Source organism: Peromyscus maniculatus, chromosome 6 (assembly GCF_049852395.1).
Source record: "Peromyscus maniculatus bairdii isolate BWxNUB_F1_BW_parent chromosome 6, HU_Pman_BW_mat_3.1, whole genome shotgun sequence".
In the NCBI taxonomy this organism is placed as follows: domain Eukaryota; kingdom Metazoa; phylum Chordata; class Mammalia; order Rodentia; family Cricetidae; genus Peromyscus; species Peromyscus maniculatus.
This window is the reverse complement of record NC_134857.1, coordinates 98,646,135-98,665,746: the sequence shown is the minus strand read 5'-3', so window position 1 is coordinate 98,665,746 and position 19,612 is coordinate 98,646,135. Positions and strand designations below refer to the sequence as shown.

The 19,612-nt window shown below is 36.6% G+C and overlaps 1 protein-coding gene across 1 annotated transcript in view; it reads right to left on the bottom strand.

Annotated features, from left to right (window-relative positions):
• The window catches only part of Dpyd (dihydropyrimidine dehydrogenase), an 837,903-nt gene that overhangs the window by 406,812 nt on the left and 411,479 nt on the right, over positions 1-19,612 (bottom strand). The window contains exon 13 of the mRNA XM_006977841.4: positions 4,152-4,367. Coding sequence (XP_006977903.2) covers positions 4,152-4,367 — 216 coding nt within the window. The remainder of the gene's footprint in view (positions 1-4,151; positions 4,368-19,612) is intronic.

Here is a 19,612-nt window from a genome sequence, read left to right as displayed (position 1 = left end):
ATTTTATGTGGTGCCCACAGACTTTTGTACTATTCCCCATAAACAAAGCAGTTCTGTTTCATCATAATAATTTAGCTTTAATCAAGCTTGATAGATTGGCTTCTCTTCCATCTTTTTGTTTTTTTAATTTGAACTTACATTTATGGAGAAAATGATTTCACAATTTGGTTTTAAATATCACTTGTCACTCTTGTAAAATATAAATAACATCTCAAAGAAAGTGATCTAGTTATTTTGGGACATTCGTTCTTAGAAAGATTGATTTGAGGAAGGAAGAAGAGAGTTAATAAAAGCCATCTTTGGTGTTATTTAACACAAAAGCAAACACATATCTTTTTATATTTGGCATTAAAAATCTGATGATTTGCCTCCCTAAAGAAAGCATACCCAGCTTTTATACAGACGGCATAGTGAAGAATAATAATATTTCTGTTTACTGAGATATCAGCTGGCATTTCCCTGCAAGTCAATGGCCTATTGCTGCTACACCATATTAGACCTCAATGTGGCATCTACAAATGTCAAGAGTATAAAAAATATAGTTTGAAAATCAAAAGCAGCCTCCAACACTCTACCAAAAAATAAAACAGAAAGGGGAGGGGGCAATGTTGAGCTAAATGTATTTGCTGCAGGAACCAGGGCAATATTCAGCTGTCAATCTAGGAAAACAAGGGAGCCGCACTAGCATAGCACTGGATAATGAAACTTCCAGCAGATGTTCAAGCAGGGCTCTAATTCTGACTGAACTCCCTTGGTGAGCATTTAATTTCTTTATCATATGCAGGCTCGGCAAATTGTACTTCATCAGAGATGTGTTGTGAAATATTAATATTTCATATGATAACAAAACTCCACAGACTAGCCTTTGTCATATTATGAGCATCCAAATTTCAAATGTCAAGATTCTGAATTATAATAAGTTTTAAACAGATTCTTGAATTGGCATAATAAATTATAATAAGGCCAATCCCAATTGGTCTGCTGTAATGTCACACACATGTGTATTATATGTGATATTTTAATACCTGTCTTTAGGAAAGGTTGTGTGGAGGGAAATGAGAGTTCAAATGTTGTGTACAACAGCATTTCATCCATAAGAAAGCATAAGTATTCATATGATGCAATTATATATTCACAACAGGCTTAATCAGTAATTAAGGACAAAGTAAGAAACAGGTAGCAGGTAGAATGAGTGCTCTATAAGTTCATTTATGGGAAGATATCGTTTTTTTGACACGCCATTACTCATGTGCAAGATGGCATTGTGATTTTTGCCCTTGCAATTTTCATAGATAAGGTTAAAAGTAGTCTTTGTATACCAATTTTGTATCACTATCAAAATAAGCAAGCAGAGTTGTTAATATGTTTCCTGTGCCAGATTTAATTTATATATTTTTATCTTCCCTTTCATCTTGCAGCACAGACTTCTGAATGGATAGATCACATTCAAATTGTAAGTTTAGAAGGAAATTAGCTTCTAAATTTGCTTCTGCTGGTGAGCCCATTAAAGGAGACAGCTTCTGTGTTCTTGAGTGATCAAGGGCCAGGAATCAATGCATGTCACCAACAGAGGAAAGAATGGTATCCCTGATGACTCAGAATTCAATTTTGGCAAACCAGCAGCAAATCTAAACCACCTATCCCTCCACCATGATTCCTCATTTATATCTGATTAAATACTTATTCCTGTTGATGTGTGTGCATTTTAAATAGTACAATGAATACAACATTAAATGCTCTGGAGACTTCCCATACCAACAGGTTCAACATTTGAGTACAGCTTCCATAATTCTTAAAATAGGAAGAGAAACAAAGACAAATGCACTATTAATCTCCTACAAAACTGGACACAACTCGGCCACAATATTTTAAATCAATATAGACTATCCGGTTCAATTTATTACTTTGTTTAGCAAAAATCTTTCTCAATATTTAGTTGAATGCTTGATGTTCATATATACTTTTTCTACTTAAGTATGACAATCCTTATGAAACATTTTTTTCTTGCTCTGATTTTTCTAACTCCTGAGGGTTTTATGGATTTCCTGGACCACCTTTACCCAACCAAAAACTGTCAGATTAAGAAAACTGTAACATTTTAATAATAATGTCAGTTATTGATTCCAGTAACAGAAGAATTCAGGAAGAATGAACTTTCATGGCTCCTGATAGTTCTCTGTTGTTTTCTTTGCTCAAGGATAAGGCTGATTTAAATAATGATACTCTCTTTAGTCACTAGATCCACCCATTCTTATACATTAGTTATTACTAACTACAACAGTGTTAGCCACATTGATGGGGCTTGTCATCCAAAACTTTTTCAATAAATGGTCCATGAAATGCTTCTATTCATTCTATAAATTAGACTTCTACCTCACCACCACATAACGATTCCATCTTTCTTCTATCCCATTAATCATCCAACTTTGGAAGTGTACATTTACATGCTTATATGCTAAAGCTATCTTATATTTATTTGTTTGCTTATTTGTATATGCCAGTGTGAGTGTGGTGTGTGTGTGTGTGTGTGTGTGAGTGTGTGTTCTTAAGAGGGTGCATCCCCTTGCCATAGGGCTCATGTGGCCACCAGGGGAAATCTTTTAGGAGTCAGTTTCCCCCTTTTATCATCTCAGTTCTATGAGTCAAACCCCAGTTACCAGCCTTGACTGAAGGGGCCTTTACCTGATGAGCCATCTCAGTGGCCCTGCTTTTTGTACTAAAGATTTGATCTCAAATTTAATTATTCATTTCCTAAGTATGTAGCATTCATTGTAAAAGCATAAAACCACACTGTCGTCACATGGAATTAGTTTGGTGGGGGTATGTTTTTATTAAGAAATTCATGAGAAATCTTATAACTACTGTCAACAAATTATGGTGAGAAAGTCTGTAAGACATGTAGTGAATAATAGGATTTTATGCAAACTAAATCTATTGTTTTCCTAACTTTGAATTGAACCATATGTTCTCATTTACACACATCCTCAAATCACAAAATAATAATGTCAAAACAAAGAATTAAAAATAGAAACTCTCATATCAGGCAGCCACCCCCATGGGATATATATCCAAATGAAATGAAATCAATATGTCAAAAATATGTATTTCCATGTTAATTGTTGCACTATTCACAATAGCACAAAAATATAAACTTCCTTAATGTTTATCTAGTGATGCATGGATAAAGAAAATATAGTACAGATATACAATGGAGTTATTTCAGCATAAAAATGGAATCTTGAATTTGTAGTAACATGGGTACAACTCAAAATCATTATGTTAAGTGAAATAAACCAGTCATGAGGAAGACTTAAATCACATGCTTTCACTCATATATAGAAGCTTAAAACAGATAGATAAAGTGGAAGTTGGGATTCAAGTGATATTTACTAAAGGCTGGGACAGTGGGAGGAAAGAGGAGTGGGGAATGGTGGATTAGTGGGTTAAAAATTACTTAGAAAACAGTTCTAGTGTGCTACCATATAAAATCATGACTATAAATTTCAGGAACATACTCTGCATTTCAAAGAGGTAGATGAAAGGAATTTGAAAGCTTTTTTCATAAGGAAATAAAAATATTGAAGACAGGAAGGTTTAATGTGATTAAAACACTACACAATACATATAAATAGAACATCATAGGGCATCCTTCTAATATAAACAATTAAAGTAATTTAATTCAATTAAAACAGGGATTAGTGATTGTTAAATCACTACCACACTAGTTTATTGTTGTTTATTTGTGCATAGGTTTCTGAGACAGCTCTCATATAGCTTAGGCTGACCTTGAAATGTAGCCCAGGATGGCCTTGAATTTTTGATCTTTCTACCTCCATTTCCCAAGTGCTGGGATTATAGGCATGTTCTACCATACCTGTTTTTATGTAGTGCTGGGGGATTGAATTTAGATCATTGTGCTTGCCAGGTAAGCACTTTGCCAACTGAGCTGCAGCACCAGGCAAAATGTATTTTTGATGGTTCTTAGACAATACAAAATGAGAATATATTCAAAATTTAAATTACAATATTTAATGTTTTCCAGTATTTAGTAATTATCATATTTTAGATTTTAAAACATTCCATCTTATATTTACCTTTTAACGAAAATGCATGTTAGACATTTGCATGTAACTTCAAACATATTTTCTTACCTTATCAAGAGAGAAAGTTTTGGTCAAAGCAAAACCCCATCCGGCTTCAAAGGCCCTCCGAATCATTGGTGTGCTCGTGGCTGGTGTGGCACTGGCAAGGCCAAAGGGATTGGGAAACCTCAGCCCAGCCATCTCCACACTGATGTCCACTAGGTCGACAGGGGTGTAAAAAAGGGGCAGTTCAGGCTGGGCAGACACCAAGGTTCCATACTGTTCCTGCAAGACACAAGTCAGCAATAACTGCTCTTGTATCACATCTGAACTGCCATATCATCTTCCCCCAAATCTCTTCATCGTATCACTCAGATGAATACAAATGGTCCACCTCCCTAAAGAAAACTGGTCCAAAGTCAGATTTCGGTGCCCCAACATAAAGTATTGTCATCATTTTCCAAGTTAAAAGATGCTATAGATGTGGTAAACAGAAGGGAAATCAATTAAGCAAATAAAAAACTCTATTTCAAACCCACTGTGACTCAAGCACAAGAGGGGACCATTTTCGAATTTATCGTTCTGGTTCCATTAGCCCAGCTTCTTTGTACTTAATTTAGGAAAATGTCTTAGCACTGAGCTATGGGCCACTGCATGTGAGGAGGTCTAACTTCATTTCTCAGTAATCTCACTGCTCTAGATGTGGCTTCGGGATGGCCCCTTAGCATGCCCTGTCTCTTCTCCTCTGTAGCTCTCAGTACAGCAACGGGACTTCTGGCTGTCTCATTTCCTACCTCCGAGGGATACTGGGGAAGGCAGAAAGTAGGCCACGGGGAGACTTCTAATTGCAACAGAAACAACACACTCGAGGACTGAAGGAGTTTGCTTTTTTCAGAAATCTAACAGAAACAGATACTAGCTTCCATTAAAAATCTTCAGTTGGCACTTAGAAATGCACGTAGCTGCTTTTCAGTGGCCACTGGAACCAAGATGTTAATATGTTGTAATAAAAATCCTTAGGTACCTGGCTCACTAAAGGATAAAAAAGTCTTGCTGAATGGCTTCTGCCCTCTTTCCTTTCCCTTCCTCACTCACCCTCTTCCATCCCCCTCTTCACCCCTCCTCCCTCTTTCTGTTTATCTCTGAAAGACAAATACTTGAAAAATACAAAAATGGATGAATATTCTCAGGCAAAGTAGTTACTGAATGGACAGGGCTACTTAATTCAAAAGTGGAACTCTGTTCTCTTGTGAATCATCACTCAAAAGAAAAGTTATTTGAGCAGAACCTTAATTTCATAGGCATGTGTCTTGTGTAGATAAAGATTACCATGACATGCATAGAAATCATTTCAGCCCTCCACCACTTATAGAGCAAAGCAAACCTCACTTAATATGCAAAAAGGCATCAAATTTGCCAGTTGAAAGGCTATTGTGTTTCTTTCTTTCTTTCCTTTTTTTTAAAAAGGGCCTGATGGCATCTAGGCTCTAGTTATGGATAGTCTTCTACACTAGGGATCTTTGGCTTTCGTGGATGCTTCCCTCCCTGTATCATTTCATCTATTCCTCCCTCCCTGATTAAATTCAAATTCTCTACACCTAACCTACATCCTACCCCTGCAGAGGCACATTTTTGGGAAGTCTCATTATGCTCGGCTCTTGTCTTCACATAGAATCAAATATTATTTAAAGTATAAACCTAGACAAGAATGTGAATATATGCTTTAGCATAAAGTTGTAGATGTGTGTGTGTGTGTGTGTGTGTGTGTCTATGTAGACAGGCATGAGACAGATGTAAGTGGAAGAAAATGACCCTTGGTATTGATAGCATTTTAATTCTATTTGACCATTGTTTGAACAGGATCAAGTATGTTTTAGGTTAGAATAAGGGAGAAGTTTCAATGTGAGAGGTAAGTAGACTGGGAAAAATCACAAGCACTTTCCCTATGTGCACATTCACTGGCAAAACACCAGGCACCACTGTGAATGATGTCTACAGGAAGAGTACAGATGGTGCTGTATGTCTCTAACAAGAAATGAAGGACAGTTTTCTGTTTGCTATAGCCGGGCACTGAAATAGCCAGTCTCTTCAACACTGCAGATGAATTTCAGATTGTTCATAACTGTAGTCATTACAGCACAAAGGAATAGCCCAAAGAGGCATGTGTGTGTGTGTGTGTGTGTGTGTGTGTGTGTATGTATGTATGTATATGTAAGTAATGTAAGTATGTATGGTATATTGTATCTATAATTAAGTTTGCATTGTAGGATTTCTTGTAAGCCCAACAAAAAGAAAACTAACTATACTCAACAACTAAGGTGTAAACATATACATATTGACAAAGCTTTTTCAAATAAGTGGGTAATAGATTATACATCTTAAAATTTGTATAGGCCAGCTACAGCTCTGTGTGTGTGTGTGTGTGTGTGTGTGTGTGTGTGTGTGTGTGTCTGTGTCTGTCTGTGTGTCTGTGTCTGTGTGCATGCACATACACGAGGCTGTGTTTGTTTTGCCTTTGTCCACTTCGGCCCTAAGCTGTGCCTCTTTTCCTGCATTATAGAAAAGCTTTCTTCACCTGTGCCTGACTCTGTGGTCTGAATCTCAAGTTTTAGCTCTCACTGAAAAACCAATACCTTCCAAATCCCATGTTCAGCCCCCACACTGAGATTTCCAAGAGGTTTCACCACCTTTGGCTGCTGATGTGGTGGATGCCCTTATATCAAACAGCTTTAAATTGGACCTTATTGCATTCTTCTCTAAAACACATGTTATCCAGATTTTCAATTTCAGACAATACTATTTTTCCAGTCACCTGATAGTGTTAGCAAATAACAGACATGACAGAGATGTTGATTATTAGTTCCCTGCAATTTCCACTGTGGAAAGTCATTCTATGTCAGAGCCAGAAGTGACACAGAAGCAACTGGGTGCACTGAGTGAATGGGTGTCTACCACGGATTACCTGGGACAAATAGTAAGAGAATGCTATCCATGAATGAAGAAAGTTTCATACACATGCACATGTACAGAGCAGGACGTGATTTCTGTGAATCCCTCCACTACCAATTATTCACATCAGTATGTCATTTTATTTGATAATTGATTTTTTATATTTTTTGTACTTTTGCTCTTTATATCTTTATGTTTTTCATTAATGATAGTCATTACAGTTCATATCATTACATGAAACAAACAGGTTTCAGGGTATATTACAACAATTATTTAAATTATATTGTTATTCTAGGTTGACAACTTTTTATGGGCTTCAAAGTGGCATTATGATTTATGACTAGGGAATGACATGATAAGGTTTGTTAACTTATCCATCTTCTCAACTGAAGTCAAGTCCAAAATGTCAACAAAACCGGTGTTGTGTAATTTATCCCTATGTTATCTTCTAATAGTTGGGAAGTTCCTTTTCCTACATTCATTTTGTTTTAGATTCATACATTTTATTTTATGTGTAAGGATATCTTGCCTGCAGACATGTCTGTGTACCACTGTGTGCCTGGTGCCTAAGGAAGTAAGGAGAAAGGTTGAATCTCCTGGAACTGGAGTTATGGATGATTGTGAACCTCCAAATCGGTTCTGGGAACCAAACCCAGGTCTTCTACAAGAGCAACATGTGTTGTTAATGGCTGAGCCAACTCTTTAGCCCCTAATTCTTTTGTTCATTAAGAATTAGTTTTTATGTGGTACAAACTACATACCCAAGTTCACCATTCTGCATGTGGTTATAGTTTCCCAACTCATTTATTTAAGCAACACTTCATTTCCTAATACATATTGTTTTGAAAATTATTTGAACTTCCATGTATAGGTTCATTTCTGAGTTCCTTAATGCTGTCTGAGTTGTTTGATGTGCTAATTAATTAGTTAAGTTTTTGATAGCATACTTAAAACAATCTTTGAAAAGAAACAATAATGGCCTAAAACTCATCTAGTGAAGGTCAAGTTAGGCACCCTGCCAGTTAATCTGGACCACAGATCATGCTGATTTAGGCCTTCAGCTGGGCTATCCCTACAAGTTAACAAGATGCAGAACCAGGATAATCAGTGATACTTGACTTCAAAAGTTTTATGATACAGAGAAAAATCTATGGACAAAGGAATTTGTGTGGGATGCCAGTAGGAGCCTCAGCTACACATGCACAAAACGCAAAAGGATGTATTTCTATATAGTAGGGTAATGCTCTCAGAAACAAAGGCTTTTACTAAATCATCCATCCTCAATGTTTGGGCTTGTTCAACACACAAAACAGGAGAAATGAAAATAAATGAAACAAAAGGCCAAAGTCACACAGGACTGGGCTGAGGGTAGTAAACATGGAGACTGAGGGAATGTAACAAGCCCACAGCCTACATTGTAGACAGAAGGATGAATGTGGCTGTTTCAGGAACCGTTGCTAGACATATGAAACACTGAAACCCAGAGGGATGCCAAATAAACATTTTACACTTTATTTCTTCCCCTGAGAATTTATTTTAGAGAAACTAAGTAAGGATTTTAATCACATAAAGTACAACTTCCAAAGTTTGACTTGATGGCACAGATTAGAAGAGGCCCTAAATTTATATAGGTTATAATTAAAATTTCTCATTTTATTCCATCTGCAAAGTTCTGCAAGGCCTGTCCCTACCCGCAGAACTCCCAAGTGTTCCATATCCTAATTTCAATCTGGATCCTCCAGCACCATTGCTCAAGTGTTACCTCCCACTGTTCCCTGAGTCCCTGGTTCCATAAGGAAGTGTTTTTGCTTCAGCTGGTTGCACCATTCACAATGTTGCAAGTACAACAACATCATTTATGGATGTGTGCTTTTCAGCTTGTGTGTGTGTGTGTGTGTGTGTGTGTGTGTGTGTGTGTGTGTGATGATAGTTTCTGCTTGGCTTGAATGTTTTTAAAATTCTACACCACCCTGCAATAGGGAGTGCACATTGTAGTGGGTAGCCATTCCAGCTTTGATCTGGAAGTTCCAACCCCCATTGAGGCTTCCACAACTGTCACACTTACAAGGCGGGGCGAAGGGGGGCACCTAGAGACCCGAGATCTGGATGGGCCAGCATTCTCTTGGATCCTGGACCCTAGACGGTGGAGATTGACCTAGCAGAGCTCCAGAGAACACCACTGGACTGCGATACACCTTCCCCAGACCCCGCGACCTACCTATCCCTTCATTTGTAAGTTATCCACTAAATAAATCTTCCTTTTAACTATGTGGAGTGGCCTTAGTAATTTCACCAATAGCATGTACCATCCCCTAGATTACCTGTTCTAGCAAAGTCCTTGTTTCCTCATATTTTATATGATTGCTTACATACCTGTGCCTCCTGCTTAATTTCATTTTAGCACCATGCAAGAGCAGGATTGGCTTCACACACACACACACACACACACACACACACACACACACACACACACAAAATAAACAAACAAAAAACAAACTGAAAATTCAACATATTAAAATGTTGAACTGGGATACACAACCTCGTCTTTCTTTCTTTCTTTCTTTCTTTCTTTCTTTCTTTCTTTCTTTCTTTCTTTTTTTTTCATTTTCCAGTAAGGTGATAAGTTTATATAAAATAGTGGTAAAAATCTATGCTTATTTACCTTATTTCAAAAAATAAGCACTTGTTCCATGAGGGTTATTTTTATTTGTTTTCTATTGCTATAAACAAGGCATGTTCGAATAGTCATATTCCGTATAGGTATGTCCACCCTAAGGCCTATGGTCTCCATTCAGTTCAACAGAAAATTGTTTGATCTATGTTTAACATGATGAGATTGATTTTATTTTACTTGTTACTTGGTTGTGATGTTCCCAAACATGACTATTGTAGAGAAAGCTTCTGTTGTACTGGCAAAAGTTTGGCCTTGCCTGCTTGCAAAGCCTTCCCAAAGAGCCCTCTAGTGGCTGTAAGTAATACTGTAGGTTATTAAGTTTCAGAGTGTAAAAATACATGCATTATATAATCCAGTCACATGAAGTGACATAAAGAATCACTTCACGTTTTATTAAAATACTGTGTTATCTACTCCTGTACATTAAAATAAAAAAAGATACACTTTTTTTTTTTTTGCCTGTGTGTGTGTATCTCTGCCATGTGCATGCAGTGGCAGGCAAAGGCCAGAAGAAGGCATTAGACTCATGGAACTGGAGTCGTGTGGTTGCCAACAGCGTTATGTGGGTGCTGTGAACCAAATCCACCTCCCAAGAATAGCCAGTGTTCTGAAACACTGTTCTCTCCAGCTCTGCTTGTTGACTTTTAACTTCCAGTTTGAAATGGACTATCAGTGTCAGGTCATTATGAGGGTGCAGAGTTTCAGCAGACTAATTAAGCTGTGAGGCAATTTGGCCCCCAGGAAGGCTAGAAAGTCTCAAGGAAACTCGCAAGGCCTTCCTTTCCTCTTCTTTGTACAGTTACTTCATCTTTCTCATCAGATTCTTCTACTTCTTTTCTAAAAAATAATTGATATTTTCTTGCTATAGCCCATGGTTTTCCTATTGTTAAGATTAGAAACATATGGAGAGTTTAAAACTTCTGTTGACCACACCAACTATCCTTCACAGTCATTGCATTAGACTTTCTTGGAGTAGGGCTCTTTAAAAATCTCAGGCCAGAAAAATGACAAAGCTGATGATATGTGTTTGATCCCTAGGACTCATGAAGTGGAAGGAGAGAACTGATTTCTTCTGACTCCTATGTGAATGCTGTGGCACACACATGCCCTTCCCTCATTGAATGAGTACATGTAATAATAGGATAAAGTTTTAAATCATCTGAAGGGATTTCACTCTGAATCCAAGGTCAAGACCTGTGTTTCGGTAAAATGGACAATCTTTCCAACTCTTGCTTTTCAAGTGGAGATGCAGATTTGCCTATGGTTGTATTAGATATCTACGCTATTGCACTCAGGATCTATAAACAATCTATTCAATGGGACACATAATGTTTTAGCTTGCCAGGATTTTGAAAAGGTACTATCAAAGCTCCAATCAGCAATACAGTATCTTCGCTGTCAAATACCAACACAATGACAAAGTGTACTGTAAAAAATGGGATAGTCACTATATCCTCAAAATACAAAACTCAGTGGCTCGTGTTGAAGCGCCGCTCAAGTCCATCCCAGCAGTAGGGGCTTCATGTTTATCCTTTAAGTTGCTCTTCAAAACAGATGTCATTCTCCCACCTCAAATGAGCAAGATGTGGGTCATGGAGGGTAAGCAGTCTTTACTTTTGCTGCAGATAAGCTGCATGGAAGCGGGGCAGGGAGAACTGACTCCAGAGGGATCTTTGCTTCGTTATGGCAATTGCCTGCACCTTACACATGCATTGTGTATCTAAAATACTAATATTCTAAAAATCAGTGTGTAATCTGAAAGTATCTCTTATGATTGTTTAGTTGAATACACATATAGACCATACATATGTATGTTTACATGTGCACATACATGAAAACACACATAGTCTTTTCACTCTGAGTATGGTGGCACACATTTAGAATTCAGCACTTGGGAAATGGGACAGGAGAATCAGGAATTCAGGGCCAGCTGCAACTACCAAGATAATTCAAAGTCAGCCCAGGCCTCATGAGACCCTGTCTTAAAACATCAAAACCTCCAAATAAAAATTTTAACAAAAAATTTAAAGTACATAATATTTAAATATTTGAGAATGGAAGTCAAATAGCATCCTGAAGCCATCATGAGGAATTACATTGCATGACATCATAACCTACTATTTACCAGTGTTTCTTCTATTACATTTGGATAGTTTGTGGAACTTTAATAGAAATATCTGAGAATGTAGTGGTTATGCTGATGCTGAAGGGAAAAAGCAAATTGTTTATAATTATGTATTCCAGTTGCATTTCCTCCACTACATTTGTGTTAAAATAATTATTTAAAAAGACAAAAATAACAAAGTTAAGTGCTGCTGAAAATAACATTGTTTCTAGTGTTCTATTTTATTAAGGGAAAAAATCACCACCAATATGTTGAAAGCCTTTAAAATATCAAGAAGCTTCTGTTTGTCATTATATTTAAATCTCAACTACATACAATAACCATTGACTCTGTTTTGGCTATACCTGCTTTAGATGCATTTCATAATTATTTTAAAACAAAGAATAAGTGCCATTGAGTAGCTATTCACAGCTTGCTTAACTCACAGACTGGGTTAATGTACTGTCTCTAGCTCAGGTACTCAGCCCTCAGAAGAACTAGTCATCAAGGGAGAAACTTAAAAAGTAGATTAGCAGCTTTATAATGCCAAGGCCTAGCACTCGCAAGTCTACCATAAAATAACATTTTATCTTCTCATTTTGAAAAGTTAATATCCATAATGAGAATTTTAGGAAAGACAGGAGGCTACAGAAAATTTTCTACAAAGTAATGACCCTGTTGTGTTTATTTCTTGAAATATCTATATTCACATAGCTTTAAAATAAGATGTTTAGAATAAGACTAGGGAATTAAATATTAATCCAAACCCATGTGTATTTCTCCTACTCTCAACTATCAAGCTATGTAGCCACTTATGGCAGTATCATGTAAAGGTTTCTTCTTCAAAAACAACATGTTGAACATGATATGTTCATATACCTTTGAGAGTCTGATTTCAATTATTAAGGATATACCTGCAGATACATTCTTGATGCTTTTTCATGGTACAAATTCCAGGTATAGATTTTTGAGGAAAAGCTGTAATCTTTTTCCACAGTCACTATACCATTTACATAGCCACCAGCAGTGTGCCAGGATTTTAACATGAATACCACCTTGCTATACTCATTTCTATACTCATCATCCTAGTGAATGGTGTTATCTCCCCATGACTTTATTTGCATTTAGTTTGAGCAGCTTCTCATAATCTTCCTGGCCATCTGTGTGGCTTTTTTTTTTTTTTAGGAGAAATGTCTTTTCATGACTTTGTGCCTGTTATTTTTGTTTGTTTGTTCGCTTGTTTTTCTCAATCAGGTTCATGTTTTTGCTGCAGAATTTTAGTTTCCTTATGAAGTTTAGAAATGGGTCTTTTATCAGATACATAGCTTGCAAATATTTCTTCCTAGAAGTTGGCCTTAACGTTCTGTCTGTTGCTTCCTTCTCTGTATGAAAGTGTTCTACTTGGATGCAACAACATGGATGCAGCCTTTCCTTCATTCTTCTGTATGTGGACATGCATTCTTAACCTATTCCTTTTAGGATGCTGAAGTAAATTCTTTATTTAATTTTTAAATCATAAAATGGTCTTGAATTTTGTTAAATTACTTTCTTCATGTACTGAAATGTCCATATTTTGCCTGCCATTCAGCTCACATGCTGTAACACATCTATTTATTTGTATACATTAAGTTCCTTATGCATCCCAGTGATAGCACTCATATTCTGAGTGCCTACAAGTCTTGTGTTTAATCCTTTTAATGTTCCTTTGCTTTATTGACTAATAATTTGTTGAAGTCTTACATCCATATTCATTGGGCATAATGACCTATAGTTTTTCTTTTTTTGTGTCATGTATTCATTTAGCTTATTGTAATGGGGTGGTGCTAGCCTCTTAAAGTGATTTCAGTGTTTGCTATTCTATTAAAAAGGATGGACAATGATTTTTCATTAAATGTTTGCTAAAATTCATCCTGCCACAATTTGGTCTCGGGTGTTCTTTTTGGTGGGGAGGTTTTTGATTCCTGATTTAAACTTTTTTGTTACTGGCATGTTGTGGCTTTATTTTTCATTGGTTTGAATAAGCTGTATAGTTTTTAAGGAGCTATATAATCAATTCTATGTTGTTGAAGAAGTTGTCAAATAATTGTTTATAATGGTCTTTTTCTATGAGATCAAATATAAGGCCTCAAGGGATTTTCATTTTAAATCTTCTCTGATTTTTCTTAGTCAAAGTAAGTATTATTGATTCTGTTTATCTTTGCAGAAACAACCTCGTGTTTTCAATTGTTCCTGGTGCTTTAATAATCTTTATTTTATGTATTTCTATCCCAATAATTAAATTATCCTATGCATTTTGTTTTGTTTTTTACAAGTCTATCAGTGTATAAAGTTAGGTTTTTATTGAGTATCTTCCTTTTGGTTAAATAAAATAGTCATTTACTCTTAAAATATTCTTGTTATTACAATTTTTGGATAAGTGCTATTGTATTTTTGCTTTCCCTTGTCTCTACAAATTAGTGATATATATTTTGTTTTTTTTAATCAATAGCTTATATTATAATTTCCACACATGCTTATGGGTCTCCAATTATCTGTTGTTATTGATTTCTAGTTTTATTCTTTTATAGTTGAAGAGGACACAAGAGACTATTTCATTTTTCTTAAATTAATTAAAACTTGTTGTGTAACATAGCACATGATCACTGCTATAGCAGTACAGAAAACCAGTGTGTAATCAGGAGAAGTTCAGAAGGTTACATGTGTCCATGTGGTAGCTCTACTTGGTTTAGTTTTGCTCTGTTGAGATGGAGTAATCCTATACACAGATATAATTCTGTGACAATTGTTAATTCTACTGAGAAGTTTGATTCTTTACCATTATCATACAAATAGCCCAGCAGTTTTTGAATGTTGGTACTAATATGCCCCACAATTGTTATAGTTCTGTCTGCTAGCTCTTTAGATTTGTTGGCATTTACTTTATATTTTTTGTGTGTTCTGAGGTTGAGACTCTAATATTGGGAGGTATCTGTCTAATCATTACATTTTCTGATTGCATTTGCAAATTCTCATTGTATACTACCTTCTTTTTTATTGCATGTTTTACTTACTAAAATTACATTTTGTTTTAAAATGAGCACAACTACATTTTGTTTAAAAATGAGCACAACTACAATTGTTTGGTCATTCTTTGCACGAAAATCCAGCCCTGTTCTTGTGGATGAGTTGTTTGCTTGTTTGTTTGTTTGTTTGATTAGAATTTTTGAGATAGGTTCTCATAAACCAGGCTGACTTCAAAGGCACAATCCTGTCTCAGCCTCCTGATTCTGGGTTTAGAAGCAATCATGTATCAATATATCTCAGTTATACATCTTTAATTCAAAGGTGAGTTTCTTGTAGGCAGTGTGTAGTTGAGTCCTTTTAAAATTCAGTCATTTTATGTCATTTTACTGGTAACATCATGTCCCTGGGAGCATGTCATGGAACACATACAAAGGTCAGGGAGAGTTAATTATTTCTTTTTGTTCCATGTGGCATCCAGGGATCAAACTTAGATAATCAGTCTTGGTGGCAAATGCCTTCACTTATTTAGACATCTTGCGAACCTCATTATTCCTAGTGAAGGATTTTTTGCTGCTATCTTTCTCCTTTTTAGAATGCTCCCAAGAGTACATCATTTGACTTGTGGGCAGACCATAACTCTTACAGAACTTTTTCACTCTCATTCATTATTTGTTTTCTGGTCAGAATATAGAATTCTCAATGATTGTCTCTGGAATTAATTCTTCTGCTTAATTGAACATACTCTTAAAGATCTTTTATATTTTTCAGTGCAGTCATGGTATTCTTCAGATCTAAGACTTTTATCAGATTGACTTGACATGTTGAATGTTTCTTTTTGTTCATGTGCTGTTTTGCCTGGTATAATTTATCTATCCATGTTCACTGATAGTTTGATTAAAGTTTTTTGAAAATATTATTATGAAATTTTTAGATATTTCAAATATGTATTGGGGGTTAAAAAAATTCAGTGCTTTTATTTGTTAAAACCATGTTTTCCTGATTCTTCATCATCCTGGCATACTTATGTGCATATTTGAGAAAGTGGCAACTTCTTTTAGCATTCATAAGTTTGTTTTCCAAGGAAAAGGTCTCACCAGTCAGCCAGATTCAAATTATGATTAGACTAGCCCATAGAGTGTGCATGTGGGGCCAGCTGTCAGGGTTATTAGGCAGGCTAATCTCAATATTGATTCTTGTAGGTTGGTGAGTTTTCTGGGAGGGCACATCTGGATTGGTAGACATCTAACTTCTGGCTAGATGACTTAGTTTGGTATTTTTCATTGGTTATATGGAGGAATGAACCTTTTACAGTGATATACCATTACCAAGGCTGGCTGTTTGTTTGGCTCACCCATGACTGCTTTAATTGGGTGAGGTCACCGGGTTCGGTTGAATGAACAGCTGATGTCTATATTCTAGTTAATGGCATCTCTTGCTCTTATTCCTTGCTGACCCTAAGGGTTTATCTTTGCCTATTTGCTTATTAGGTGAGGTGAAATTGAACTGTCCTTTCTCCACTGGAGAGACTGTGGCTTGAGTTTATCCTGTAGTCTGATTTAGAGAAGGGACTGTATGAAGAAATTAATTTTCTCATTCTTTTTTAATATAGGTTTCCTCAAGTTTTGTGCTCCACTGGGACACCAATTTCAGTGATTTTCACAAGGAGTTTCCATGAGTAATGGCAAATTTCATTTCTGAATGTATACTAGTGTTTGGATGTCCTGCTACATTACTCCTATCTTGCTGAAACCATTCAGTGCACATCTTGTTGGTGTCACTCCTTAGTGCACTTTCCCATTTTCTTCCTCCTTTTCTTTCATTCACTTACTTGAGGACAGGGTTTTGCTAATGGTACAGGCTGGTTTTCAACTTCTTTTGCAGCCCAGGTTGACCTTGAATTTATGATTCCCCTGCTTACTTTAAAATATGATAATGAGAGATGGGAAGAGAATGACAAGAAAGATGAATATGTGTATGTGTACTCTCCTTGTTAAATTATACTTAAGTAGCTTCTCCTAAAAGGAACAGAATACAGGATATTTTAATTAGGAACAAGTGTTGTTAGGAACAGAGGCAGTTTTACTTTAGGGCCTTACAAAATGCCTCATCAATAAAGAAACATCTGAGCTAGTACCAGAAATGGAACAGCATAGGAATAACACACATAAGAGTTTTTTTTTTTTTTAGAATACTCTCTTTGTGATTCAAATGAATTAGTTCCTTAATATATTAGCTGACTTAACAGCCATAACTTTGGCTGCTAGTTGCTTTGTAGTAACTGCAATCCAATGTGAAACTACCAGCCTGTAGACTGTTCCTCACAAGGTATACCCTTTCAAAGATTGAAAGAGAGAATTAGCTTTAAGAAAGGGCTTTGAGTTTGAGATCTTCCCCAAATAATAAAAACATGATGACAGTTTTTTTTAAATGTCCATCAAGAAGGTAACAATTGCCATATTCAGAGGCCGAGGGGTAGAGCAGGTGCCACTAGTAGCAACATGTCAATGACTGAAGTCAGAAAGACCTGGGGACTGGCCTAGGGTGGCACCTGACAGCAAATCCATGTCACACAAAAGAGTCCGTGTGACCAAGGGAGAGTGATGAAGGGGAATTCAAGAAGCTGACATTTAAGAAAGGTGATGGCAGTCGTGTTAAATATTGAGACTTGAAATAAAACAGCCCCGGAACTGCAAGTCCACAACACAGCAGCTGATACTTGCTTTTGGGTTAAGGAGCTATTAACCCTTGCATTTCTGGAAACACTCTGCTACAGAGAGAGGCAAAGCAGCACAGAGGAGCTAGTGCAAGCCAGTGCATCTGTTTGGGAGGCATCCAGGCAATGGGACTGGGTCCTGTCCTCAGTGCATGAGTTGGCTGTTTGAAACCTGGGGCTTATGCAGGGACGCTTGGCTCAGTCTGGGAGGAGGGGACTGGATCTGCCTGGACTGAATCTACCAAATTGAACTCAATCCTCAGGGGAGTCTTTGCCCTGGAGGAGATAGGAAGAGGGAGTGGGCTGGGGGGAAGGCGGGAGGGAGGAGAATAAGGGAATCCATGGCTGATATGTAAAATTAAACTAAATTATAAAATAAAAAAAGAGGCCACCTTACAACAGGGATAGAGACCACACATGCAGAGCATACATGAAAGGATAAATGCGAAGAAAATATGAAGTGTTAGCATGTTTGTTTTTCTCCTTCTGTTTCATGGTAATTCTACCTCACCATCCAGAACCAGTTGTTTCTTCACTCTACAGTAGTGGTCACCACCCAAGGGTTAGTCTAGCATCTAGTCAGTTTCCTCAATACTTTGTCACCATGAACTAAAAAACTGCCAAACATATTTAATTTTCAACCGTATTTTGTGAGAGGGTATTTATGAAAAACCTCATGTGAACTAACCACCAACTTTAACTTGGCTACTATACATAACAGCAGACAAAAATTCAATATGAACTACACTGCACTGGGATATTCTCCAGCAAACAGCGCCTACAGCAGATGGGAAGTAAACTGTGCTCTGCTGAGATATTACCCAACATACAAAGACTGCTGCAGCATTTCAGAAATGAATTAAACACCCCAGCTCTGTTATCTAGTCAATAATAAAGCCCAACAGCCCATTGGGGTGCTTTTCAGTATATCTTGGCTATAGCATATAGGAAGTGAACTACCCACTGTGGGCCTGATGTACTGAATATGATATATGCAAAGTGATGTAGAATGAAATAGAATAACTTCTTAGAGAACTGGTTTAATGAGTTACCAAAAGAAAACCCCATCTGATACTTCAATCCAGGAGCAGAGTTCTCTGCTGACAGTGTTTGTGTCCTGTACAGGGCCATTCACTTGCTCAGATAGAGCTCAGTAGGAAGAGACAAAGCACAGAGTATTTAAAGTCAGCATTAAGGCTAAACCTTGAATAGCTTGGGTTTAGCCACAGTATTCTCATCATCCAGGTTTTTTTTTTTTGTTGTTGTTGTTTATTTTTGTTCATTATTTTAAAACAATTTATTACATCAAGGCACGGGCCCTGAACAAGATTGTACCAAGTTCTCTGTGTATATATTACGGCCTTAAGTTTAGTGTTTCTATGGCACTCCTAAGCGAGTGAATGAGTAGTTCTCTGATTCTTATGCCTTCTCTTGGGCTCTTTTCCTTTCATTGGTTTGCCTTATCCAACTTCAATGTGATGGGTTTTCTTTTATTTTAAACTTGCATTTATTCTACTACCTGTACCTCACATTTCTAACAAATATCCTTTTGAAATACAATATTTTATTAATTCTTTGAGGATTGTATACAATTCCTTTTGATCATATTCTCCCCTATCCTTTCCTAACTCTATCCAGATCCACCTTCACTGCCTTCCCAACTTCATGTCATTGTTTCTTTTTCTTTTTCTTTTTTTTTTTATAACCCATTAAATGCAATTTGTGCTACCTAGAGAGGTATAGGTGCAGAGTCATTCACCAGGGCCTGTCTGCACATATCATAAGGGATTGAATCCAATTATTTCCCAGTCTATTTTGCCTCAACCAAATTCAAAAGTGTTTTTTTTTAAATTTCTAAAATGTCACTAATGATTAGAGAGAAATTTAAATATAATATGATTGCTAAGTCAATAAACAACTGCTCAACTGTAATGTATCCCATTTGGGTTTCAGAACCACATGAAATTGATATTTACACTCTCTAGATGAAATAGGAAGGCTCATGGTCATGTATTAATGATTTTAAAAGTTAGGTGTTTGAGCCAGCAATTCCATCTCTGTCTCATAGCTATAAATGAAATCAAATA